The sequence below is a fragment of the Sapajus apella genome, unplaced genomic scaffold, assembly GCF_009761245.1.
Source record: "Sapajus apella isolate SASKATOON/1434 unplaced genomic scaffold, GSC_monkey_1.0 scaffold36, whole genome shotgun sequence".
NCBI lineage: Eukaryota > Metazoa > Chordata > Mammalia > Primates > Cebidae > Sapajus > Sapajus apella.
In genome coordinates, this window is record NW_022436976.1 from 15622519 (window position 1) to 15649337 (window position 26819).

At 39.0% G+C, this 26819-nt stretch overlaps 1 protein-coding gene across 1 annotated transcript; it reads right to left on the reverse strand.

The window, feature by feature from the left end:
- Positions 1 to 561: 561 nt before the first annotated feature.
- On the reverse strand, positions 562 to 26819 carry CTH (cystathionine gamma-lyase). The gene is made up of 12 exons (XM_032296624.1): positions 26462 to 26819; positions 22703 to 22784; positions 20959 to 21054; positions 17725 to 17834; positions 14971 to 15102; positions 11407 to 11464; positions 10877 to 10954; positions 9051 to 9203; positions 7347 to 7468; positions 5815 to 5867; positions 1596 to 1734; positions 562 to 1028 (listed from the first exon to the last, which is right to left on the reverse strand). The coding sequence occupies exons 1-12, from the start codon at positions 26627 to 26629 to the stop codon at positions 1002 to 1004; spliced, it is 1218 nt and encodes a 405-aa protein (XP_032152515.1). The 5' UTR covers positions 26630 to 26819; the 3' UTR covers positions 562 to 1001.

Here is a 26819-nt window from a genome sequence, read left to right on the forward strand (position 1 = left end):
TTATTTAATTGAATTTATAAAAATTAATATAAGAGGCCTGGCACGGTGGCTCATGCCTGTGATCTCAGCACTTTGGGAGGCCGAGGTGAGCAGATCATGAGGTCAGGAGGTTGAGACCAGCCTGACCAACATGGTGAAACCCCATCTCTACTAAAAGTACAAAAAATTAGCCAGGGGTGATGGCACGCACCTGTAATCCCAGCTACTCAGGAGGCTGAGGCAGGGGAATTGCTTGAACATGGGAAGTGGAGGTTGCAGTGAGCCGAGATCATGCCACTGCACTCCAGCCTGGGTGACAGAGCAAGATTCCATCTCAAAAAAAAATAATAAAAATAAATAAATAAAATAAAAACAATTAAAAAAATTAACATACAAGGCTAAGACCTCTAAGAGCAGTAGTTGGGAATTAAAAGGACCCAGGAATATAGGTTAATGTAGGAATATCACAATGAGATGCATTTGATAATTAGATTTATTTTTTAAAAAATATTAAGTACAATCTTAAATCAGTAGAATTTCACAGTAAACTTTTCAAGTATTTGATTTTTGGCTTATGGTAACTAAGTGTAAACCATTGTTTTTAATGTTCTTTTCAACAATATGCAAAAAAAAATCACAATTTATTTAAGAAAATTCATTTAAATTTAAATTCTTCACAAAACATCAAAAATGAATTACCATTACATTGTAAACATGAGTGAAATAAATCTTAGACATGAAAAAAGAACATGATCCCCCAAAGCAGCACAAATCTCACCTCCTTCAGAGGCAAACACAGAGCAAAATTAACAAAAAGATATTAACAGAATTGCTCTGTAATTATGACTTACAGAAAACTTTTTAACAGAGAGGATCCCTAAGAGGATTACAGTTATGAAAGGGAATGAGGTGCCTTAAAATTTTCACTTGAAAATTTTGCAAAGGCTCATTATTGGTCATTTAATTACTCAAGGAAGATTTGATCTTCGCAGGAAGCAGCTTCTAATAGCAGCTCTGGAATATTAGCTGTGACTTCCACTTGGAGGGTGCTATAATAACAGTGCACAAGAAAAATGTTATTAAACATATAGGCCAAAGCTTTACCTCCTCAAGGAGTCTTTTTTCTGATCACTACAATCCCTTTTTTTTTTTTTTTTTGAGATGGAGCTTCGCTCTTGCTGCCCAGGCTGGAGTGCAATAGCGCGATCTCAGCTCATGGCAACATCTGTCTCCCAGGTTCAAGCGATTCTCCTGCCTCAGCCTCCTGAGTAGTTGGAATTATAGGCATGCGCCACCATGCCCATCTAATTTTGTATTTTTAGTAGAGACAGTGTTTCTCCTTGTTGGTCAGGCTGGTCTTGAACTCCCAACCTCAGGTGATCCACCCGCCTCTGCCTCCCAAAGTGCTGGTATTACAGGCGTGAGCTACTGCACCCAGCCTACTACCATGCTTAAATATGCACTTTGAGCTCCCTGTACATTTATACACCTGGTCTTTTATAGGAACAGAAAAGCTTTAGCGTTCACAGTAAGACCACTCTTTGTAAATATAGTTACACCCATGTCCAAGATTAAGCAGACACACATACACACACACACACAATAATAAGACTTACTGCGGCCTTCAAAGCTTGATCTAGATCATCCAGTAGGTCTTTCTCATCCTCTAAGCCCACAGAGAGTCGAATCAATGTGTCACTAATTCCAAGGACATCTCTGTCTTTCTTAGGAACTGATGAGTGAGTCATGATTGCCCTAAAGAAGACATGAGCAAATTTTGATCACTGTATTGTGTCCGTGGAGGCATGTTTCTGTCTCATAAATAGAAATTGCCCTCAAATTTTTTATGCTCCAAATATCAAATTTTGCATGCCCCCTATAATTCACAGCCAAAAACTGAGAAAACTATGAAACTTACCTCTTCTGGCCATGATTTTAAGTGAAAAGCAAGAGTTTTTTTTATCCTGTTTATATCACCAGTAAGATATAATCAATCCAAATAATAAAACTGTGTGTCAAGCACCCCAGTAGGGTAAGGCATAGCATCCCCAGTGTGTAGATTTTAAAACCTGCCTAAATGAGGCTTTGGCCAGAAATCATGTACCGCATGACCAACCTGTAGGACTGCTACTTGGACCAAGAGCCTGTCATAATTAGTTTCCTCTGGATCAATCCAGAACCGGGCTTTCCTTTTTTTTTTTCTTAAATTTTTTTTTCTTTATAATAGAGACGGGGTCTCGCTACATTGCCCAAGCTGGAGTGCAGTGGCTATTCACAGGAGCGATCCCACTACTGATCAGCACGGGAGTTTTGACCTGCTCCGTTTCCGACCTGGGCTGGTTCACCCCTCCTTAGGCAACCTGGTAGTCCCCCACTCCCGGGACAGAACTGGGCTTTCTTCCTTCACATCAGAGAAAGACCACCAAGAATCACTAGTAGCAACCACTAAACATTCAGAATTCCACAATATAACTCCTGGCATAGAGTCCTTGAAGGATTTTTCAAACTATCTGGCAGCTCATTACAATGATCAACAGATGTAAAGGAAAAGCACCCATAATATGTCAAGCACTGCAGTAAAAAATTGGGAAACAAAGAAGAGTAAGATATTTTCTTTACCCTAAATAACAAAGCAAGAGCTAAAACTATGACAATTCACAAAACAAAACAGTCTATATAAACAATGCCAAACAAGTATAGACAAAAAGACTGCCAAGTTCAAGGGAAGGAGAAATTTCTGTGAGGAAACATGAAAGAGAGGCTTAGTGTCTTACCCCCAGTATGTGTATGACAACCAACCACTCTTCCTTTCCCTGCCCACCACCAGCAAAATCAATACCTAAGCTGCTTTCTCCTCTCTTACTTGAGAGCCTTGGGGAAAAAAATCTCAGTTGTGGTCTGAGTGATGGATATCTTCCTTTATCACACTACTAAAGATTTTACACACAAACATCCATCTTAAAATGTTCTGCCCTGGGAGACTCATAATTCCTTAAAAGAGTGGGTACATGTAGAAATAAGAACTCAGGTCTTATTTCTGACCAACCAATTTCGGTATGAATCTTAGCCCCTCCCATATTGGCTATGTGGCCTTATAGAAGTTACTCATTCTCAGTGCCTATTTCCTTATCTGAAATAATAATAGATATACCTACTGTGTGCTTACCATGAGGCAGGTACTCTACTAGGTGGTTTGTGTGCATTAATTCATTTTTTTAATGAATAAAAATTGGATATAACACCTGTCTTAAAAGTTTGTCACAGGCATTAATTTTAAGGAACATGTATAAAGCACTTCTAAGCACCTGGAATGTAGTAGACGCCTAACAAAAGGTAATAGTTCATAGCAGGTGCTAACATTTATTGGGTTCATACTTAGTATGAACCAGGGCATCAGCTTAGGGACTTTTTTCCCACGTTCTCACAACAAACCTAAGAGCTATGTAGAGTGTTGCCTGCATTTTACAATCAAGGAAATTGAGATGTAGAGAGGATGAGTAACTTTTCTAAGGTCACAGAGTTACATGTGTTGTGAGGCTGGAAGACTAAGCTAATACACATTGGCTTCACTTCCTCCCTCCCTTATTGCAATGCTGCACTATTAGCAGCAGAGTTGGGAGACACAGAATGCAGGGTGATAGAAAAGACAGGCCCTGACCTAAATCCACTCATCCTCTGAAATTGGGGTTATATTCCAAACCCGAGTGTCTAGGGGCCAAGCAACTTTAAACAAAAGTCCCTAAATAAATCAGGAGAGATTTATTTTAAGACAATTTTTTTAAACATGAGAGTCTTAAGGTAACACATTTCATTACTATGAAAAACAAACCCATTTCACATGCTGAGTGTGCCCTCTTGTGCATCCAAACTTACTAGCAGGTGTCTTCCAGAAAGACTAACAAAAAACTGTGTTACACGAATTATTTGAAATCATTATTTGGACATTTTTATTTTAACTTTGTGAGACTTCCTAACTTTCTAACTGTAAACTCCTATATAAAGACAGAAAATAGGCCTAAACTTTGGTGGGCCCTGTTATTTCTCCACACAATACTTACATAACAAGTTATTCCATAAATGTTTATGAAAATGAAGCACAGAAACACACTGTATATATTTAGTACAGTTAAAAATAGGTTATGATCTTAACTTACCCCTGCAATAATTACAACATATGGTCATAGTAGCATACAATAAAGGCTATATATATATCAGGAATGCTTGGTAGGACAGGTAATTAATAAATAATAATCATTAATTTTTCATTGTTGTTTTGTTTTGAGACAGAGTCTTGCTGTGTCACCCAGGTTGGAGTGCAGTGGTGCAATCTCAGCTCCCTGCAACCTTCATCTCTTGGATTCAAGCAATTCTCATGCCTCAGCCACCCAAGTAGCTGGGATTATAGGTGTGCACCATCACACCCAGCTAATTGTGTGTGTGTGTGTGTGTGTGTGTGTGCACGCGTGTGTGTGTGTGTTTTAGTAAAGACAGAGTTTCACCATGTTGGCCAAGCCAGGTCTTGAACTCCTGATTTCAAGTGATCCACCCACCTCAGCCTCCCCAAAGGTACAGGGATTGCAGGCATGAGCCATTGCACCAGGCTAATAATCACTAATTATTAATCCCATTGTATGTGTTAAAAAATGGAAGTTTAAAGGTTAACTAGCCGGGCGCAGTGGCTCACGCCTGCAATCCCAGTACTTTGGGAGGCCCAGGTGGGCAGTTCACAAGATCAGGAGTTTGAGAGACCAGTCTGGCCAACATGGTGAAACCTCTCCCTACTAAAAATACAAAAAATTAACTGGGTGTGGTGACAGGCGCCTGTAATCCCAGCTACTCAGGAGGCTAAGGCAGGAGAATGGCTTGAACATTGGGGGTGAAGGCTGCATTCAGCCGAGATTGCACCATTACACTCCAGCATGAGCCACAAGAACAAAACTCCTTAAAAAAAAGGTTAACTAATTGGTGAAAGCAGATCTCAAATCCAGATCCAGGCTCTTTTTACCCCTCTCACTGTTTCTGTTGCAAAGCCAAGACTGAAGTTGCTAACATGTTCCTGTGTGACACCGGAGTCAATCAGCTCAACTCTCTGGATATTTGTTTTCTTGCCTGTAAAATAAGGTGTTGGACTGTATGATCTTAGGCTGCTTCTTGTTCCAATATCCTCTGATGCTTTGATAAAATTAGATGAATTGACTGGGTTAGTTGGTGAAGGGCCTGGTACCAAGGTGGGGTTTAGATTTATCTTGTAAACAATATAGAGATATTAAAGGTTTATCCCACAGAGAACAGAAAACAAACAGATTTGACAATATCTAGCAGGGCTCTTTTCTAATAATCAAGGACATGGAAGCTTTTCATCAGAAACACATTTTCTGTTTCCCAAAGAGCCTTGAAAACAGAATGCTTGGCGGGACAGTTAATCAATAAATGATAATCACTAATCATTTTCTAGTACAAAGTCTCCAGTTCCCTCTAAGGCTGAGTAGGGTCGAACATGTGGCCCTAGGTTAGGTCAGAAGTCAGAGATCCTAGAATACAATTACAACTGGAATCTCTTTTTGACAGAGCAAGGAAGGAAGCAACATTTCAGAGGACACCGCTCGCTAACAAGTAGCCCACTCACTAACAAGTAGCCCTGCTCACTAACAAGTAGCCAGCCACGAGATTTTACCAGGGTCTCCATCTTGACAGGGTTAGAGTCCATTCTGATTAATGCCATGCTATTCTTATTGTTAAATATCTTGAATTATCCCTGACCTTATCATATTTCTTTTTCTATCATTAAAGCTGACATCAAGTTTAAAATACACAGAAAAACAAAACTGTACTTACGGAAGCTCAGCAAGACTTTCGTATCCTCCCAAGCTCTCAGCCAGAGTAAATAGCTATAGCAAAGAAAACATGAATTTAGATCTTCTAGTAAAATAAAAATACTAAAATCCAAAAATAAATGTTTTTAGGCCAGGCACAGTGGCTCACGCCTGTAATCCCAACACTTTGGGAGGCCGAGGCAGATGGACCACCTGAGGTCAGGAGTTCAAGACTAGCCTGGCCGACATGGTGAAACCCCATCTCTACTAAAAGTACAAAAATTAGCCGGGCATGGTGGCACATACCTGTATGTAATCCCAGGTACTTGGGAAGCTGAGGCAGAAGAATCACTTGAACCCAGGAGGTGGAAGTTGCAGTGAGCCGAGATCTTGCCACTGAACTCCAGCCTGGGGAACAAAGTAAAACTCTGCCTCAAAAAAAAAAAAAAAAAAAAAAAGAAAAGAAACAAAAGTGGCCAGAGGCAGTGGCTCACGCCCATAATCCCAGCACGCTGGGAGGCCTATGCAGGTGGATCATGAGGTCAGGAGATCCAGACCAGCCTTGCCAACATGGTGAAACCCTGTGTCTACTAAAAATACAAAAATTAGCCAGGTGTGATGGCAAGCGCCTGTAATCCCAGCTACTCGGGAAGCTGAGGCAGGAGAATTGCTTGAACCTGGGAGGTTGCAGCGAGCCAAGATCACACCACTGTACTCCAGCCTGGCAACAGAGCAAGACTCCGTCTAAAAAAAAAAAAAAATTATTGCATTTGAGACTTTGCTCTGTGGTTACCACTTAAATAAAAAAGTCTCTAAATGCTTACCAAGCTATACCAAGTTATACATACTTCCTTATGAATATGTATAACTTATGAAATACATTCTTTAACTCCCTACTGGAGTAGGAGAAAAAAAAAAAAGCAGTTTTTATGTGGACTGTTATAGTGTCATAAAACTTTGCAAATGTTTTAAAAGTTAAATTAGGGTAACACCAGGAACACTTAAACTAATCTGGCAGCTTTCTATTAATCTATACTGTAGTATTTAAACTACACGAGCTGAAGGTAAGCCGAGTATATGCAATCAGATAGGACTCTTGCTCAAGGCCCCTGAGAGCCTCCCCCTGCCTTTTGAAAATTAGGCAAAGGCCTCACCCCAGGCAGATGCAGCCTAGGAGGCACAGGGTTTGGAAAGCCATTCATAGGATGGATTTCAGAACAGCCCTTGTGCAGGGCACTAACTGCACACTACTTCAAGGTTTTACCTATTTCATCTGAAAAAGTGGTTCACTTTTAAATAAATGCATTGGAATACTCTGTGTCTCTCAAATTGATTGCAGTATGTGGAGAGTTAAGCAAATGAACACATTTCGATGTCTGCTACTGTACCATTGTTGCTTAAGTCATTTTCAACCAATGCATTTCATAAGCAAGAGGTTTATGAGTATAACCTGCAGATACAAAAGCATTATCAGGGTTGGGTAGAAGTGAGAGATGGTGAACTGCTATAAGGAGGCCTTACCTCTTAAAATTTTAAACCTCTTTTGTAAGTTACCTTTAGGTTCTTGAGGAAAATCTCAGCATGCTGCAGAGTGCCCTTAATGTAAAAGGTGACCATCCCTGTACAACCTGTGCACTGACGCTTCGCCAACTCATGCTGTGGATGAGAAGGCAGCCCTGTAATCATAAGGTATAATAAGAGTCGTATTTTAGAAACAAACATGTAATTTTGTGGGTGTGAGAGAATTTTTCACTGTCTGCTTAAATAAATTGCAAATAAGCCTAAGATGAGGATTATGTCATGGTCGCATCTGACTGCTTGCTCGGGCCCCTATCTCTCCAGCTTCATATTGCCTCATCTCTTCTTCCCTCTTCAGCTTTCTTTATGTCAGCACCAGTGCACTTCCTTTCATCTCAGGGCCTTTGCACATGCTGTCCCTCCAACCTGGACTTCCCTTGTTAATTATATCTTGTAATTTCTCACTTATTATCTGTCTTAGCCACCAGAGTTGCTCCATGAGGGCAAATCCATTTCTTTTGTGACTAATTAGATCCCAGTTCCTAGTGCAAAGCCTGGCTCATAGCTGGCAATTAATAAACATTTCCTGAATAAATCTCCAATACTTTGTCTATGCCCTTTTAACCAACGCTGCCCATTCTTCATGGCACAGCTCAAACACTTCTCTCTCCCTCCATCTAAAATATATACCAATCGATAGCTCTTTACCTAAAGTACATATAGGGCATTTAGTTTTGTATGTATTTCTGCTTTGGTTTTCCTAAATTCCTTGTGGACAGGGACCAGTCTTAATTTTTCTATATATTCTAGACTACATGGCTAAATCCCTCAAAAGGATCTAAAAAGAAAAGAACTACTTAGGACCACCACAGCTTAAAAGACTGGTAAAAATAAATTCAGAAAGTTAAGATGTAAGTCAGCTAACTCCACAAAGCATTTCCAGATGCTGGCAGAGGTGAAGGAATTCAAAAACAGAAGAGAACCTCATGGCTGGGACACAGTGGCTGACACCTGTAATCCCAGCACTTTGGGAGGCCAAGGCAGGTGATCACCTAAGGTAAGGGGTTCGAGACCAGCCTGACCAACCTGGTGAAACCCCATCTCTACTAAAAATACAAAAAATAGCCAAGCATGGTGGCGGGCACCTGTAATCCCAGCTACTTGGGAGGCTGAGGCAGGAGAATCGCTTGAACCCGGGAGGTGGAGTTTGCAGTGAGCCGAGATAGTGCCATTGCATTCCAGCCTGGGCAAGTGTGAAATACCATCTCAAAAATAAAAATAAAAAAAGAGAACCTTGGGAATTTTGGCACCTAATATCAAGTCTCAACTGGGACAAACCTTTATCAGATTAAAGTGAGAGCTAGTGCTGAATAGCAGACTGACAAGATTATAAGCAAATCAACTGAGAAGTCCAATGTTAAAATCTTTGAATAGACATACACAAGACTTCAAATCACAGACCACCATAGGAACATCTAATGCATAAAACTAGTTTTCTAATATCCAAGCATCCACTAGGCTAGAGGCAATACAAGGGTAGAGACCATGTCTATCTTCCTTCCGCCAGACCCACCTCAGAGCTCAATAATAAATGAACATAATAAATGAATAATAATAAATGAACATAAACAATAAGTGAAAGCACCTAACTTATAAATAAATGTTACATAAACACGATGCTCAGGACAACTGCTAATATCCTAGTATAAGCATATCTGCTTAGAAATCAAATTAACATACCAGGATAAATGACCTTTTCTACCCGAGGATTAGATTCCAGGAACTGGGCAACTGCCATTCCATTTTTGAAATGCTTTTCCATTCGGAGATGTAGAGTCTTCAAACCCCGATTGCAAAGGTAACAATCAATAGGAGATGGAACTGCTCCAAGAGCTGTGAAATGAACACATCCTGGGTTAGTCTGAAGGCAGGGTATGGCCAAGAAATTATCTGGCTTCTCTTTTTCATTATAGTGGCTCTCAGAAGTTAGGTGTGAAGCTCAATGTTTGAGTTCTAGGAAGAAAATACTATATCAAATCAGAAGCACGAGCACAAAGCATAGAATATGCTTAGAGAAATTTACTTTAAAATGAGGGGAAGCAAATAATATGCTAAAAACTAAGTAAAAGCACAATGATATAAACTTCTCAAATATGAAGATAAATAGTCCTTTCTATGATTTTAATAAAATCAAAAATTGTGCATAGCCTACCCTTGTATTTCGTCGAAAAATTATTTCAACATACAGAGAAAAACAGCAGTTCAAGTCCTATAATTACCGAATATTCTAAAACATTCTATTTAGCCTTTGTGCAAAGCAGCCAATGATTTCACATACCTCAAGGATACATACCTCATTTCTACTTTTTATAAACCAAAGGATACTTATCAAGCAATAAGTTTTGGTTTCTCTCCTGGAGGACATTTTTATTCCTAGTTATGTTTACATCTTACCTGTCAAAATTGCAATGGTTTAATCCTTAACTATACTGGAGATAAACTAAGCAATGTAAACAGGAAATGGTGTTTAGACATCTGTTGAAAAATGTAAGTTTATGCGATAAGTGCTATTTAAAATTAACCATCATTCCTGAGATAAAAGGCGTAGTATATGAAAGCCTTCATTTCAAATATAATTTTTAAAAAGAAAAAAAATCCATTAAGTCTTGAAACTATAAAGTCACTAAAGCTTTATCAAATTATGATTATAATTAAGATGGACATGAAAACAACAAAACTCATTTCTTATATCATGTCATAAAGCCTTAATATGCTATAATCTTTTTTTTCTTTTTGAGGTAGGATCTCACTCTGTTGCCCAGGCTGGATTGCAGTGGCTCAATGTCAGCTCTGCAACCTCTGCCTCCCAGGCTCAGGGATCCTACTGCCTCAGCCTCCTGAGTATCTGGCATGCAACACTGCACCTGGCTAATTTTATTGTATTTTTGGTAGAGAAAAGTTTTCACCATGTTGCTCAGGAGGGTCTCAAACTCCCGAGCTCAAGTGATCCATCTGCCTCAGCTTCCCAAAGCGCTGGGATTACAGGCATGAGCTACTGTTGCCCAGCCACTATAACTATTTTTATAACACTTTTCTCTAAAATCAGAAAAAAATTTGTTAGCAGGGCTCAGTGGCTCACACCTGTAATCCCAACACTTTGGAAGGCCTAGGCGGGTAGATCACCTGAAGGCAGGAGTTCAAGACCAGCCTGGTCAACCTGGTGAAACCCTGTCTCTACTAAAAATAAAAATAATTTGCTGGGCGTGGTGGTAGGCCCCTGTAAACCCAGCTACTCGGGAGGCTAAGGCAAGAGAACTGCTTGAACCCAGGAGGCAAAGGTTGCAGTGAGCCAAGATCGCACCACTGCACTCCAGCCTGGGCAACAGAGTGAAACTCCATCTAAAAAAGATAAACAAATAAATAATAAAATCAAAATTTTTCTCCTCTATTTTTCATTTCTTCATAAATTATTAGAATGCCATCACTTCATAACACTTAGTGGAAATATAAATATCAAATGTAGTCACTGAGAACATCATAGGGAATCTGGACTTTTTAATACTTACAATTTTGCAAGAAACGAAGTCTATCATGGAGCCTTTCAGAATTAACAGACACCAGGCCCATTACAACATCACTGTGGCCTAAAAACAAAAAAAAATTTCCACTAGAAACAATTACGTTAACTCTTTATTTTATAGTTTCCATAATGTGATTTTCACTTGAAAAAACTCTCAAGGAAAAAGCTGTATAAAATAAGTTTAAGTAAACTTTATTCAATCAGAGAGTAGCAAAATCTGTGTCTAAAACAATAAAATAAAAATCATATAAAAACAAAATGTTTCTTTAAGATGTCAGCAAGATAAAAGCATAACTTTTTACAGTAAATTTTAATCCTCTTCTCATAAATTGTGAACATGGTTTTGTGTACTATAAATGAAATCCTCTATTTAATCAAAGGATTTTTCTTTACTTTCTACCTAAGTCACAGAAAAAAACTTACAAATAATCAAAGAAAAGGGATCAAAAGCCAAACCCTATGCTATTTCCACATATCCAGGAAAAGATCATTCAAAGTACACTGTACTCATCTTACCATTCATGTATTTTGTTGCAGAACACATACAAATATCAGCTCCCAGAGCCAAAGGCCGCTGAAAGAAACAAGTTTTTTACTTTAAATGAGAAACTATTTGAAAATATGCTTCATTACCTGCCTACTTACAATTGTAAATTCCATTCTTATTCTAATCAATACTAACTTTGCAAAAATATGTACATCTTAAAATTTTTTAATCTCTGATATTATCCCTCCTTTGCCTCCCTCCCTCCAAAGAAAATTGTAGTGTTGAATCCAGTATTTAATCTGAAGGCACAAGTTTCTTGGAAACAGCAGATAAGCCCAGATCAACTGGTCTCTTGAACCTGTTTCTTTATAGCAGTTGCTGGCAGGCCTCTAAATTTATTACCTACAGTAGAGACATTGGTATTTTATGACTCATAAAACACATAAAATGGTTGACATGAACATTCAGCAATTTTTATGAAGACTAAGTATAAACTAATCTGCTTAGATCTTTAATCATTAAAACCTCATGATGTATGCTGTGATTATTCACATTTGGTTTGTCAGGATCTTGATTCCTAATTACTCTATCCTTCCTATGTGTGGATTTCACATCCATGGATTCAACCAACCATGGATAAAAAACATTTGAAAAAAAGAAAAGAATGGTTGTGTCTATAATGAACACGTACAGACTTTTTTCTTGTCATTAGTCCCTAAACAATATAGTATCACAACCATTTATAAGGCATTTACATTGTATTCAATATTATAAGAAATCTAGATGGCTGGGAGTTGGGGGATGGCTCACACCTGCAGCAGTTTAGGGGGCCAAAGCAAAAGGATTGCTTGAGACCAGAAGTTTCAGGTTGCAATGGACCATGATTGAGCCCCTGCACTTCAGCCTGAGTGACAGAGCAAGACTTTACCTTAAAAACAACAACAAAGAAAGAAATTTGCTGGGCATGGGGGCTCACACCTGTAATCCCAGAGCACTTTGGGAGGCTGAGGTGGGTGGATCACTTGAGGCCAGGAGTTCAAGCCCAGCCTGACCAACATGGCAAAACCCTGTACCTACTGAAAAAAAAAAAAAAAAAAAAAGTAGCTGAGCATGGTGGAACATCTCCACAATTCCAGCTACTTGGGAGGCTGAGGGATGAGAATTGCTTGAACCAGGGAGGCAGAGGTTGCAGTGAGCCAAGATCACGCCACTGCACTCCAGCCTGGGTAACAGAGCAAGACTCTGTCTTAAAAAAAAAAACATTGTCAGCATCTTTCCATTTACATTTTCCTAAACACAGAAGTGTGTCTGTGTATTTTAACCTCACTAGAGTTGTTTAGTCTTTGGAAGATAGTATAGGTGGCAATGGGAATATTTTATTTAGGGTATTTCAAAAATAGGATGCTTTAGGTAAAGTATTGCCCAAAGCACTGTCTGCATATGTGTTTGCACATCTCTAAAGGGATAGAGTCAAAAGTAGATGAGGTCTAAGGTTTTCTCTAGTGCTAACATTCTGTAAACTCTACAGCCAAAAGAGAAGAAAACATAAAAACCAAATCACTAACACCTGTTGATCTCATTATCTGCTGAGAATCATGCTACATACTTTATATAACCCAGGGAAGCATTATACAAAATACTTTCCCAAACTCAATAAAATCAATACCTTTAATGGCTCTTATTGTACTCGTGAGCAAAGGGGACTAAGAAAAACAAGACAGATCCCTCAGATTAAAAAGCTGGTAGAGCCAGAACTCATACCCAGACTGCCTGACTCCAGAGTGCTACTCTGAAACTTCATGCTGGTAGGTCTATTTTGCCTTTCGTGAGACTTACAGAAGATCCAGAATACAAAAGACTGGGAAGAAAGAGAATATATTCAGTTTTCATGAAGGTAAGATAATGAGACAATTTTTTTAAGGAAGAGATTTGCTTATGGAAACAACACATGTGGCTACTAAGGGATGATATGATTCTGAGTAATTCAACTAGAATAATCCAAACTGAAATGAAGCAAATTCCAATCATTGGCATGAGGAATGTGACAAGGTACAGGCAGGAAGAAGGTAATTCCTAACAAGGAAAGGAAGAGTTGGGTTACTCAGAGGAAACAGAGGGAGAGCCTGTGGGGAAAAGGCAGGAAACAAGTTAATTATAAAGAGATCCCAAAGGGATCTACAAAAGAAAGCAAAACAGAAAACAGGATGAAACTAGAAAAAAGACAGAGAAAAAAAATAAAGGATGGAGGATGTATGGGAGGGGTGGTCTGGGGAAGAAGCAAATGCAGAGGGCCAGGTAGAGAAAGAAACACTTAAAGAGAGATGCTATGGTCTGAACATTTGTGTCCTCCAAACTTCACGGGTTGAAATCTAATCACTGGTGTGATGTTATTAGGAGGTGGGTCTTTGGGAGGTGATTAGGGTGATTTGTGCCTGATACGGTTTGGATCTGTGTCCCCACCAAATCTCACGCTGAATTGTAATCCACAAATGTTGGAGGTGGGACCTGGAGAGAGGTGACTGGTTTATGGGCGTGGCCATATCATGAATAGTTTAGCACCATCTCCCCTTGGGTCTGTCCTCACAATTGTGAGTGAGTTCTTGTGAGATTTGGTTGTTTAAAAGTGTGTAGCACCTTCCTCCTTGTTATCTCTTGCTCCTACTCTGGCCATGTGATGTGTGTGCTCCCCCTTTGCCTTCCAGCATTATTGTAAGTTTTCTGAGGCCTCCCCAGAAGCCAAGCAGATGCCAGCATCATGCTTCCTGTAATTAGACCTCTTTTCTTTATAAATTACCCAGTCTCTGGTATTTCTTTAGAGCAGTGTGAAAATGGACTAATATAGTACCCTGAAAAAGGAGGCCCCAGAGAACTGTCTTGTCTCTTCTATCATATGAGGACATAACGAGAATCTGCGAGCACTGAATCTGCTAGCACTATGATTGAGGACTTCCCAGCCTTCAGAACTGTGAGAAATAAATTGCTGTTTATAAGCCACTCAGTTTATGGTATTCTGTTATGGCAACCCAAAGAGGCTAACACAAGAGTGCTATAAATACTTACAGCTATAAAGTAAAATAAATAAAGTAAAAGTTCAAAATAATGATAAGTTAAAGAGATCTAGACACAGCATTTGGAGTGCTGAAGGAATAAAAACTAGAAGAAATAAGAGATATAATATGCTTTACATATACTGAAATCATTGAGCATCACTTTTCTTTTATAATATATATATTAAAAATATTCAAGGTGACGGAAAAATATGGCTGATTTGTAACCAATGTGTAAACATTCAAGTCCTTACTATGTATAACATATTAGCAGATTCGATCACATAATAAGGCCATGCCTTAAGAGTTTACACATCCTAAAAGAACTGGTAAGCTTTAATAAAAAACACAAAGTACCACAGAGGATATTAACATAGGTTTGAAATGATATTATCTCATGGTAGAAAAAGTCCAAATTTAATTCTCTGCCCAGTAAATAATTAATTATAATTAGATTTCATGAGTTTGATCATGATTTTAATTTCAGCAAGTCCTTTTTCTCCTAATTACAGATTTATGTGCCAAAAAAAAATTATTTTCATTTACCTGGAAATAGGGCGACATAAAAGTGTTATCCACAACCAAAATAATGTCTCCATGCTTATGGACAATATGTGCACATGCTTCAATGTCAGTCATCTTCAGGACGGGATTTGTGGGAGTTTCAATCCAAACAAGCTAAAATCATTCAGTAAATAGCAATAGTTTATAAAAATATACTTTACAAACATACATCTCATATATTATTAACAATCTGAGAAGCTACATTATATAATAGAAATGCATGGATGTTGATGTTGGGAGATTCAAAAATGAATAGTAGCCTCACCTACAAATTTCTGATGCCATAGGTATGTAATATATCCTATTGTATAATGGGGTTGGTAATACCTACCTTACAGAATTTTTGTAAAGATCAAATAAGATAATGTACATATCAACAGAAAAGTACTAAAGTTAATTATTGTATTTTTCTTTAAAAAGAGAGTATATTCCAAAGACACAGCTCAGTGTCTGGAAATTTTGTTCTCAAAGATAAATAACATAGATTGTGTAAGAATACATCTTAGAGTTTTAATGAAAGAGAATTATCCCTACGATGCCAAAAATATATTTAATATGAACTTAAATAATGCCAGAAACCCTAGAAACTATAGAATAAGGACCTAAGACTTGAAGAGCACAGGCTTTAGACTAAAGAAGAAAAATGACACCCACAACAGAAAACCTGGTTGGTGCCTACTTAAAAAAGTAACAATGACCTTTATATCTCAAAACCTACCACAATTCAGGTACATGGTAGATGCTTGATAGTTATCAAGAAGACCAAAGAAAAGAATTCTATTTATTGAACAAAATGCCATTATATTGAATTCCTTACTTTTTTTAAGTGACAGGGCCTCGCTTTGTTGCCTAGGCTGGAGTGCAGTGGCATGACCACAGCTAACTGCAGCTTTGACCTCTCAGGCTCAAGTGATCCTCCTACTTCAGCCTCCCCCGTAGTTGAGACTACAGGCATGAGCCACCACGCCCAGCCAATTTTTTTTTTTTTTTTTTTTTTTTTGCAGAGAAAGGGTCTCGCTGTGTACCTTGAACTCCTGGCTCAAGCAATACCCCTGCCTCAGTCTCCCAAAGTGCTGGGATTACAGGAGTGAGCCACTGTGCCCAGCTGATTCTTTATTATTACCTATTATTTAAATGGGCAAAGGGTCTGGTTGAATACTCTTCTGACTTTAAAGTTTCACTATGGAAAAGATAAGATGGTTAAAACCATATATATTCTAACAAAAATCTTGAATTATTTAAAGAATTTATAAAAATTATTCCTGCTAAAGATGTATTATTCCTACTAATAATTTTAAAAAGTAAAAATAACTAAATAAATAAAAGGTAGGTTTTACATGGACTTAAACATTCTACTTCAAATGAAAAACCTGATATTTTAGGAAGGAAAATGCATTAATTCAAGTTGGTAGAGTGCTATATAAAGTTCTGTTGACAAGATTTACTATACTCATAATTTGCTTTCCTCCCTTAGAAAGACTCAGACTAGGGCCAGGCGTACTGGCTCACACCTGTAATCCCAGCACTTTGGGAGGCCAAGGCGGGCAGATCACAAGGTCAGGAGTTCAAGACCAGCCTGGCCAACATAGTGAAACCCCATCTCTACTAAAAATACAAAAATTAGCTGGGCATGGTGGCAGGCACCTGAAATCCCAGCTACTTGCGTGGCTGAGGCAGAAGAATCGCTTCAACCCAGGAGGCAGAGGTTGCAGTGAGCATCACACCATTGCACTCCAACCTGGGTGACAGGGCAAGACTCCGTCTCAAAAAAAAAAAAAGACTCAGACCAACTATTTTAATGTGTCTTTTCTCCCAAGCAAGATAAAGAAACAACTTAATTACCGAAAGCTCACCCATGTTAATGTGCAAAGTAATTATTTGTACATGAAAAGGCATTCATTTTTTAGTGTTCAGTGCAACATAATCTTGGGTACAATTCTAACATTTTAATCATTAGCAAAATGTTGTAAACAGCTGACTTATAAAAGACACTAGTCCTTCTTTTATCCACACAGAATTTAAATGAGGCCCCAAGAAAGAATATCACATATGCTATTCACTCAGGCACAAAACACCTTCCGGAGGCATACAAACTTCCCAGGATGGAAGCTAAAGATTGCTTGTGGCCCATTCTCTACATCTAACTAGTATCTGGGCAGTACCCCTTACAGCCCAGCAAAGCCACTGTGCTTAGGGTTTCGGGATTTGGCAGGCTTCCTTTTCTATAATCCTTTGTGATGACTTCCTTTACCAATACTATTTTGGCTATGTCATTGAGAATTACTCCTCCTGCATAGAAATTGTCTCAATATGTCATTGAGAATTTCTGTGCTCCTGCATAGAAATTTTTTTTAACAATTACTATGTATCCAGGAACTATACAAAGCATTTCACATGCATTATCTCATCTGATTCTCACACTCCCCTCTCTATAAAACTGGTATAATTATCTCCATTCTGCAAATGAAGAAATTGAGACTTTGGTTACATAATTTGGCCAAGATAATATACCAACTAAGATACAGAATTAAAATTTGAATTCCACTCCAGAAATCATGTACCACCATTATGCTATAATACCGTAGAGATGACAGTCTATCTTAATCTTGTTGATGTTTCCAATGGCATATAATAAAATTTGTTATTCACATTAAATTATATCATCTAGTAAACAGAAATGTCGAAAAACAAAACATCACAGGAAAAACAGGCAAAACTGAAAACTAGCTGAGTTACCTTAGTTTCTGGTGTAATTGCTGCCTCTAGTAATTTGATTTTGGAACAGTCAACAAAAGAAATCTTTAATCCAAATTCAGATGCCACCTGCCTGAAGTACCTGTTTGAACCTGAGGCAGAAGAGAATCAGATAAAATGGAAAGAACATTGCATTAAGAAACATTCACGTATAAATGTTAACCTTCTACTTATAAACACTTACAAAATATAGGGAACTCTCAGTCACCAAGAAAAATGCAACTAAAAGCAATTCTAGTTTGGTTAAAGAGTTTGGCTATCTGATATAGTAAAGAATAATAAGGTTTGGACTTTAAAGGTTAAAGAGTCAAATAAGACACACTTGAGATCCAAAAGTAATATGAAGTAAATAATGTTTCTCAAAACATCGAACTTCCACTAAGTGGCATGCTTCCTGAAACATCTTATCTTTTTTAACAATTTCTACCTAGTTCTCAACTCTAAATTAAATGAACCAATGTCAATGAAATATTCAAAATAAATTTCAATATACTTTGTAATGGAAAAGAATTGGTTACTATTCGTTGTACTTTTTCGATCTTTTTGTTGCGTAGTTCTGAAAGTTTTTTTTGTTTTTTTTTTTTTTTGAGACGGAGTTTCGCTCTTGTTACCCAGGCTGGAGTGCAATGGCGCGATCTCGGCTCACCGCAACCTCTGCCTCCTGGGTTCAAGCAATTCTCCTGCCTCAGCCTCCTGAGAAGCTGGGATTACAGGCACGCGCCACCATGCCCAGCTAATTTTTTGTAGTTTTAGTAGAGACGGGGTTTCACCATGTTGACCAGGATGGTCTTGATCTCTTGACCTCGTGATCCACCCACCTCGGCCTCCCAAAGTGCTGGGATTACAGGCGTGAGCCACTGCGCCCGGCAGTTCTGAAAGTTTTGATCAATAAAATGAGACAGTATAAATCAAACTACCAGATTTTTACAGTGAAATAAGATAAATCATTTGACTTAGAATATTTTTTATAAACACTCCTAGACTTCATTTTTACACATAAAAACTTAAAGAAAAACTTGATATTGATAATAACAACAACAACAAAAGAATATTCTGTCATTAATGAGAAACTAGACTTTTGATGGTATGTAGTCTGACCCAAGGTAATATAAAATTGAAAAATAATGTGAAGAGTTCTTAAAAATCAACAATTTTCAGAATTTTATACCTATGTTTTCCATGAGGCTTTTATAATGCATTATAAAAGTATCTAAAGGTTTGAGATGTCTATAATTTCAATTCAAGTGTTAATATAAGAAACTAAGATAATAAACTGTCTCAAGTCTGGGAATATAAAATAAATAAATAGAAAAGGAATTTTAGAAAAAGAAACTAAGGGCCGGGCATGGTGGCTCATGCTTGTAATCCCAGCACTTTGGGAGGCCGAGGCGGGTGGATCACGAGGTCAAGAGATCAAGACCATCCTGGTCAACACGGTGAAACCCCATCTCTACTAAAAATACAAAAAATCAGCTGGGCATGGTGGTGCATGCCTGTAATCCCAGCTACTCAGGAGGCTGAGGCAGGAGAATAGCCTGAACCCAGGAGGTGGAGGTTGCGGTGAGCCGAGATCACGCCATTGCACTCCAGCCTGGGTAAAAACAGTGAAACTCCGTCTCAAAAAAAAAAAAAAAAAAAAAAAAAAAAAAAAGAAACTAAGATAAAATACAAAGCATTGTGCTAATTTCTGAACTCTAAAATGATTACTAACAGTATCTTCCTTTCAAGCAGGGGTCCCCAACCCACAGGTCACAGACAGGTACAGGTTTATGGTCTGTTAGGAACCCAGCTGCACAGCAGGAGGTGAGCAGCAGGTGAGCACTAGGACTCTCTTAGCTCAGCCTCCTGTCAGATCAGCGGCAGCATCAGAGTCTCACAGGAGGAGCCCTACTGAGAACTACTCATGAGAGGGATCTAGGTTGTGCACTCCTTATAACAATATAACTTTCAAGGGATCTAGGTTGCATGCTCCTTATGAGAATCTAAATAGCGCCTGATGATCTTAGGTAGAAAAGTTTCATCCTGAGACCATCCCCCTTCCCTTGGAAAAATTGTATTCTACAAAACTGGTCCCTGGTGCCAAAAAGGTTGGGGACAGCTGTTTTAAAGGACTAGGTGATTTAACTTTTTGTTCAGATAGGAAATAGATAAAATGATAATATTCTAGAAATCACATTTTAATTATTTGGAAGCATCTAGAATAGATGTATATGTATATTCACAAAATTCCTTGCTTTTCTTTTAAACACAAAAATCAATGGGCTTAAAGGCAATGGCAATCCTGTCTTCTCCACATTCACCACTTTAAAGAGCTAACATTTAATCTCTTTCGAATGGAAGTTCTTAAATTTGGATCTCCCTAAATAAATGGGCTTCAGGGGTTCAATCGGTGAGACTCCTAAAATGAAATGCTAATTGCTGAGTACAGTCTTAAGAACATTTTTTTGGGAAAAGAGGCCCATATCTCTTAACAAATTTTCAAAAGTTTCCCTGGAACGAAACAAAAAATAAAAAGCAAGAGGGAATGTGCAGGGTGGAGCTCTTGGAGTAACCTAGGTTGTAGTTTACCGTTATTACAGGTAAAAATTAAGTTACAGGAGAACACTGTCTCTCTAAACCTTATCTTCTCTAGAGCACAATGTGGCTGCAAGTTGATCAGGTCCTAGATATTCATTCTAGCAGCTTAAATACTATTCTTACTAAATAATCTCTAACTTGGTGAGGTGGCTCAGCCTGAGATCCCAAAACTTTGGGAGGCCAGGAAGGGGGGATCACTTGAGCTCAGGAGTTCCAGGCCAGCCTGACCAACACAACGAAACCCTGTCTCTACATAAAATATAAAAATTAGCTGTGTGTAGTGGCGCACACCTCTGATCCCAGCTTTTCAGGAGGCTGGGGCACAAGAACCATTTGAACCCAGGAGGTAGAGACTGCAGTGAGCTGAAGTCGCACCACTGCGCTCCAGCCTGGTTGACAGAGCAAGATCCTGTGTCAAAATAAACAAATAAATAAATAAATAATCTCTTTTATAAGCAGTTCCAGAACGTGGACCCTAAGTGTTTATGCTCTTCTTTTGCCAAGTCTGAGGTGCCTGTCACACCTGTAAAATATAATAAATAACCACAAATACTGGCAACATTGTTAATATAATTCAGAGCTCACTTTATTATCTGTAAAATACAAGTTTACACAATATAAACAAGAGGAGTCACTTACCTCCATACACATCATCCATACAAATAATTTGGTCTCCTGCTTTTAAAAGATGGGTAATAGTTACAGTGGCTGCTAAACCTGAAGCAAAGGCCAAACCTAAAATAAAAATACAGTTAGAGTAAGCTGAAAGGTTAGACCTAAAGGTTAAAAAACATCTCCAGTATTTACCTGACTTACTTCAATGCAGATAGGACAGCCATGATGGCTGAGTTGCCGGAGGCCCGTGATTAATACCATTACAAAATCTCCCTTTCTATTTAAAGAATAAGATATCTTTAAAATAAAAAATATATAATGTGGGCAGACACTTTTGTGTTAACGTCAATTTTGCCTTGGTTATAACATTTCTCTGAAACACTTTACGGAAATAATTCTTTACAAATATCTGAGATAAAAGACCTATTATCAGTTAAATTACAGTTTAAAAATAGCAAACTAAAGAAATTTCAGGCCAGGCATGGTGGTTCATGACTATAATCCCAGCACTTTGGGAAGCCAAAGCAGGTGGATCACTTGAGGTCAGGAGTTAGAGACCAGCCTAGCCAACAAGGTGAAACTCTGTGTCTACTAAAAATATAAAAATTAGCCAGGCATGTTGGCACACGCCTATAATCCCAGCTACTAGGGAGGCTGAGGTGGGAGAATTGCTTAAACCCAGAAGGCGGAGTTTGCAATAAGCTGAGACTGCGCCACTGCATTCCACCTGGGTGACAGAGCAAGACACCGTCCCCAAAAAAAAAAAAAAATTCAAACATAAAGAATAGAGCTAAGATATGAATCATACATTTATTATATGAATATGCAGTTCAGCAATATTTTAACAAAAGTCACCATCAGACCTGAGATTTGTCTAATAAATGTAATGACAATGAATACATAAGACTCCCTCCATGAAAAAAAAAAGGTTTAGGTAGTTAATCCCTAATCCCTGAGAGTACATTAGCACGGATTAATAAACCTTAGTGCTAGCCGGGTGCAGTGGCTTACACCTGTAATCCTAGCACTTTGGGAGGTTGGGGCAATTAGATCACAAGGTGAGGAGTTTGAGACTAGCCTGGCCAACATGGTGAAACCCCGTCCCTTCTAAAAATACAAAAATTAGCCGGGGGTGGTGATGCATGCCTGTAATCCCAGGTACTCAGGAGGCTGAGGCAGGAGAATGACTTGAACCCAGAAGGAGGAGGTTGCAGTGAGGCGAGATCGTGCCATTGCTCTCCAGCCTGGGCAACAAGAGCAAGGCTCCATCTCAAAAAAAAAAAAAAAAAATTAGCCAGCTGTAGTGGTGTATGCCTATAATGCCAGCCACTCAGGAGGCTGAGGCACCAGAAACACTTCAACCCAGGAGGAGGTGGTTGAAGTGAGCAGAGATCACACCACTGCACTCCAGCCTGGGCAACAAAGAGAGAGACCCTGTCTCAAAAAAAGAGTTTATATTCTAATAGGTAGTGTTATTGAACTTCATTTCCACTTATTTATTTATACTGATAGTATTTATACATAATAAATGTAGTATTCATGTGAATTATTTCCCTTATTCATTTTTCCTTTATTTATATATATTTTAACCTGATGATTACACACATGCATATTATACTGAGGGACCTTGGGCAAAGAATTCAAAGTCAGTAGAACAGCAGTTTTCAACTAGCAAACCTGTTTCTTTTCAGTTCGACATTCTGTGCCTCTATGGTTTTCTCTATACATTTAAAAATCGATTCTAGACTGTGAAATAGAAATTACTTACAGTACTTAGCTCCATCCAGTGCCGCCACTGCTCTTTCCAGACAATTCCTAGTGGGATTTCCAGAACGGCTATATTCAAAACCCTGAAGAAAACAAGTTCAAGTTCATCCTAAGAGACTTAAGTTTATTATTAGAGTCCTAACATAGACAACTACAGTTTCACCCTACCATATCGAGTTTCTATTCTTTAGTCATGATATGTCTTGCTATTACACAAAGGAGAACACTGCTGTGGCTATAGTGAAGAGGCTCTGAAGTCAAATAAACTCTATGTGAATTCTGTACTGCCACTTATAAGCTTCATGACACTAGGTAAATTGCTTCACATTTCCAAGAGTCAATCTCAATATCTGTAAAATGGGAATAACAGAGACATCTAGTTCATAAAATTGTTATGATGATAAAATGAGATAATGCACGGATTCGCTGCATGTTTCCTAGCACATGCTAATCACTAAATAAATAGCATTTTTTATTAGTAGTATTTTTATTACGTTAGACTCACCTTTCTTCATTAATCTGGAAACATTAGGAAAAGTGACTTGCATGAGACAATAGAATAAACCTAATTCTAACCTGTATTTCATTTCCCATGAAATAAGTGATTAAGTGATACAAGTTTCTTTCTTTTTTTTTATGGATAGGGCCTCACTCTATTGCCCAAGCTAGAGTACAGTGAATCAATCATACCTCACTGCAGCCTCAAACTCCTGGGCTTAAGCAATCCTCCCATCTCATCCTCCTGAGTAGCTAGGACTACAGGTGCACATCACCATGCCTAACTAATATTCTAATTTTATTTTTTCTAGAGGCAGCCTAGCTATGTTGCCCAGGCTGATCCTGAGCTCCTGGCCTCAAGCAACCCTTCCACACGTTGGCCTCCCAAAGTGCTGAGATTACAGGTATGAGCCACCTCCTCAGGCTGATTCAAGCTCTATTTAGCATACAACAGGAAGTTGTGATCAGATCCTACAAATACTCAGCGTTCATTCACATCTTGGCCCTACAAAGGTGACTCAAAACACAGGGAGCAATTCCTGGCAAAACAGCTCCACACAATACTTTTTAAAAATTTGCATTATGCTCCTTTTACACATATGGCACCCTGCTATCTATAATCATCCTGTCATTCTATTAATTCTTATAACTGGCTTTGAGAAAAGTGAAGTCAAATGTAATAGTACCTAGGAAGTGTCAAAGCCAGAGCGTAAACCTAGGATTTGAACATTAATTAGAAGTCCTATAATTTTCTCCCTCTGCTTTATATAACACATAACAAAACAAAATACTACCACTCTTTTCACCTTTGTTTCTGATTCAGAAGCTCCCAGTATTAATAATAATAACTTTTAAAAGTTTTGAGTCAGGTGCAGTGGCTCACACCTGAAATCCCAGCACTTTGGGAGGCCGACACAGGTGGATCACCTGAGGTCAGGAGTTCAAGACCAGCCTGGACAACATGGTGAACCCCCATCTCTACTAAAAAAACAAAAAGTAGCCAGTGTGGTGGCGCACACCTTTAATCTCAGCTACTAGTGGGGGCTGAGGCAGAAGAATCACTTGAACCGGAAAGGTAAGAGTTTGCAGTAAGTGGAGATCATGCCACTGCACTTCAGCCTGGTGACAGAGTGAGACTCCGTCTCAAAAAAAAGGTTTTGTTGAGGCCAGGTGAGGTGGCTCACCCCTGTAATTCCAACACTTTGGGAGGCCGAGGTGGGTGGATCACCTGAGGTCAGGAGTTTGAGACCAGCCTGGCCAACTTGGTGAAACCCCATCTCTACTGAAAAAACGAAAATTAGCCAGACGTGGTAGTGTGCACCTGTAATCTCAGCTACTAGTCGGGGCTGAGACAGGAGAATTGCTTGAACCCAGGAGGCGGGGAAGTTGCAGTGAGCCAAGATCACGCCTCTGCACTCCAGCCTGGGAAACAGAGCAAGACTCTGTCTCAAAAAAAAAAAAAAAATTAAGCAGAGTTTTTATGGATTTAACCATCTCTGCTGGTTTTCTGGAAATATTTAACTATTAATATCACATCCGAATGGTTAACTTTTACACTAAGTTCCAAAGCTTGGGCAGCTACACATTTATTAAGCCCTACACAAGAAACTGCATGTTTGAAAGAGAGGCTGTGTACATATTTTGATTCCAAAATACAGTAGTTAAGAGCATTTTAAGCCAGCTGTAGAAATGGCCTTTGAACTCTATATCACAAAACACAGGACTGTCTATAAGGATTTTCCTCAACTTATAGAACACACTAAAGTAGTTTTCAAAGCATAATCCAGTCTTTGGAATTTAACTAATTCTTACAAATCTCAGCAACTTTTAAATTCTCCAAGATCCATCAAGTATGCCACCAAAAGGGAAAAAGAAGCTATGTGATTAACGAGTCTCTTTCATAGGATTTACAGATCTTTCATGTATGACTCTGGGTCAGTTCCTTTCCTACAAAAAGTAGACCTGGTTGTTCTGAGGATCAAATGGAAATAGTGTAAATGTGAACACCATGAAAAAACAAATTACCATTGAGTAATTATTATGTACTATACAGTTTTAAATACATCTCAACAACTTATGTGGTAGGTACAATTATTATCGACATTTATACAGGATCAGTCAGAGGCTTTGATAGGTTAACTAACTTGCCCAAGGTCCCCCAGCTCAGAAAAAGTGGGGTCAGAACTCAAACCAAGCCTCTGACTTGTGTTCTGGTTCTCTTTTTTTCTTTTTCTTCTTTTTGAGTTAGAGTTTCACTCTTGTTGCCCAGGCTGGAGTACAATGGCAAGATTTCAGCCCACTGCAACCTCTACCTCCTGGGTTCAAGAGATTCTCCTGCCTAAGCTTCCTGAGCAGCTGGGATTACAGCCACCCACCACCATGCCCAGCTAATTTTTGTATTTTTAGTAGAGACAGCGTTTCACCATGTTGGCCAGGCTGGTCTCAAACTCCTGACCTTGGCCTCAGGTGATCCACCTGTATTGGCCTCCCAAAGTGCTGGGATTACAAGCGTATAAACTACCACGCCTAGTCATGACTTGTGTTCCTAACCACTAAGCCATACTTCTTAAATGATGCAATAGGCTAAATTGTTACTAGCATTATTAGAGATAGCATAGTGTAGCTGAGTGCCTAAGAGTTGGTTCTTAAACCTAAAGTTTCTAAAGTTTGAATCCCAGCTCCAATACTTACTACTTTAAGGCTAGATACTTAACTCCCTAAATCTCAGCTGTTTTATTGGAAAAAATGAGAATTCAGTTCAGACTAGGGTTTTTGTTAGCATTAGGTGAGACAATACATGCAATACACATGGTATATACTAGTATGTATTTGGCACATAGTAGATACTCATTAACTATTAATGCAGGTACTGGGAACAATCTTAATTCTAGTCAGGTTATCAGACTCTTAGTATTTTTTAAGCTGACTCCGGACTACAACTTTAAAACTTATGCTGCTAAAGATAATTCAAAGAAGTTATGACCTTCGGTTTTTAATGGCAAATTTGACAAAATCACGTGGATTTCAGCCCAAATCTCTATGGCAAGGTGGACAAATAGCTCCTTCCAGTCCTGCTCATCAAAAGAAATACGATCACTGGACCACCCGATACAAAGCTATACTGCAAGAATTACAGTCTCGAAACGTCTGTCAGTTGCTTTCCTAATTTATATGTCATCTTATAAATTACTTACATGCCTTCTAAATTCATAAGCCTCTCTTCCCGCCCAACTGTGGGCAGCCCCAGACAGACCCAGCTCACCGAGTGCTGGCCAGGCGCCTCTTGCTTGAACGTGGTGGACAGTGAGATGGGGGGCACCACAGCCCTGGAGGTCCATTGCTCTGGTTCCTGGCCCACATGGATGGCCTGCGTGGCGAAATGTTGGAAGCGAGGCAGGAAACCGTGTGAGAAGGCGTCTTTTTCCTGCATGCTGAACCGCGGAAGGAGAGAGGAAAAGAACAAGGAAGATATAACCAGGAAGCCGGGCGTCCGGGGTTGGGAGAGACAGAAGGAGCAGGAGAAAAGGAGCAAAAGCGGCCGGCGGAGCCTACACCAAGCGTACAAAAGCCGGACACTGTGAGTGTGGGGTGGATTTTGCTAGCCGGCCGGCAGGGTCACG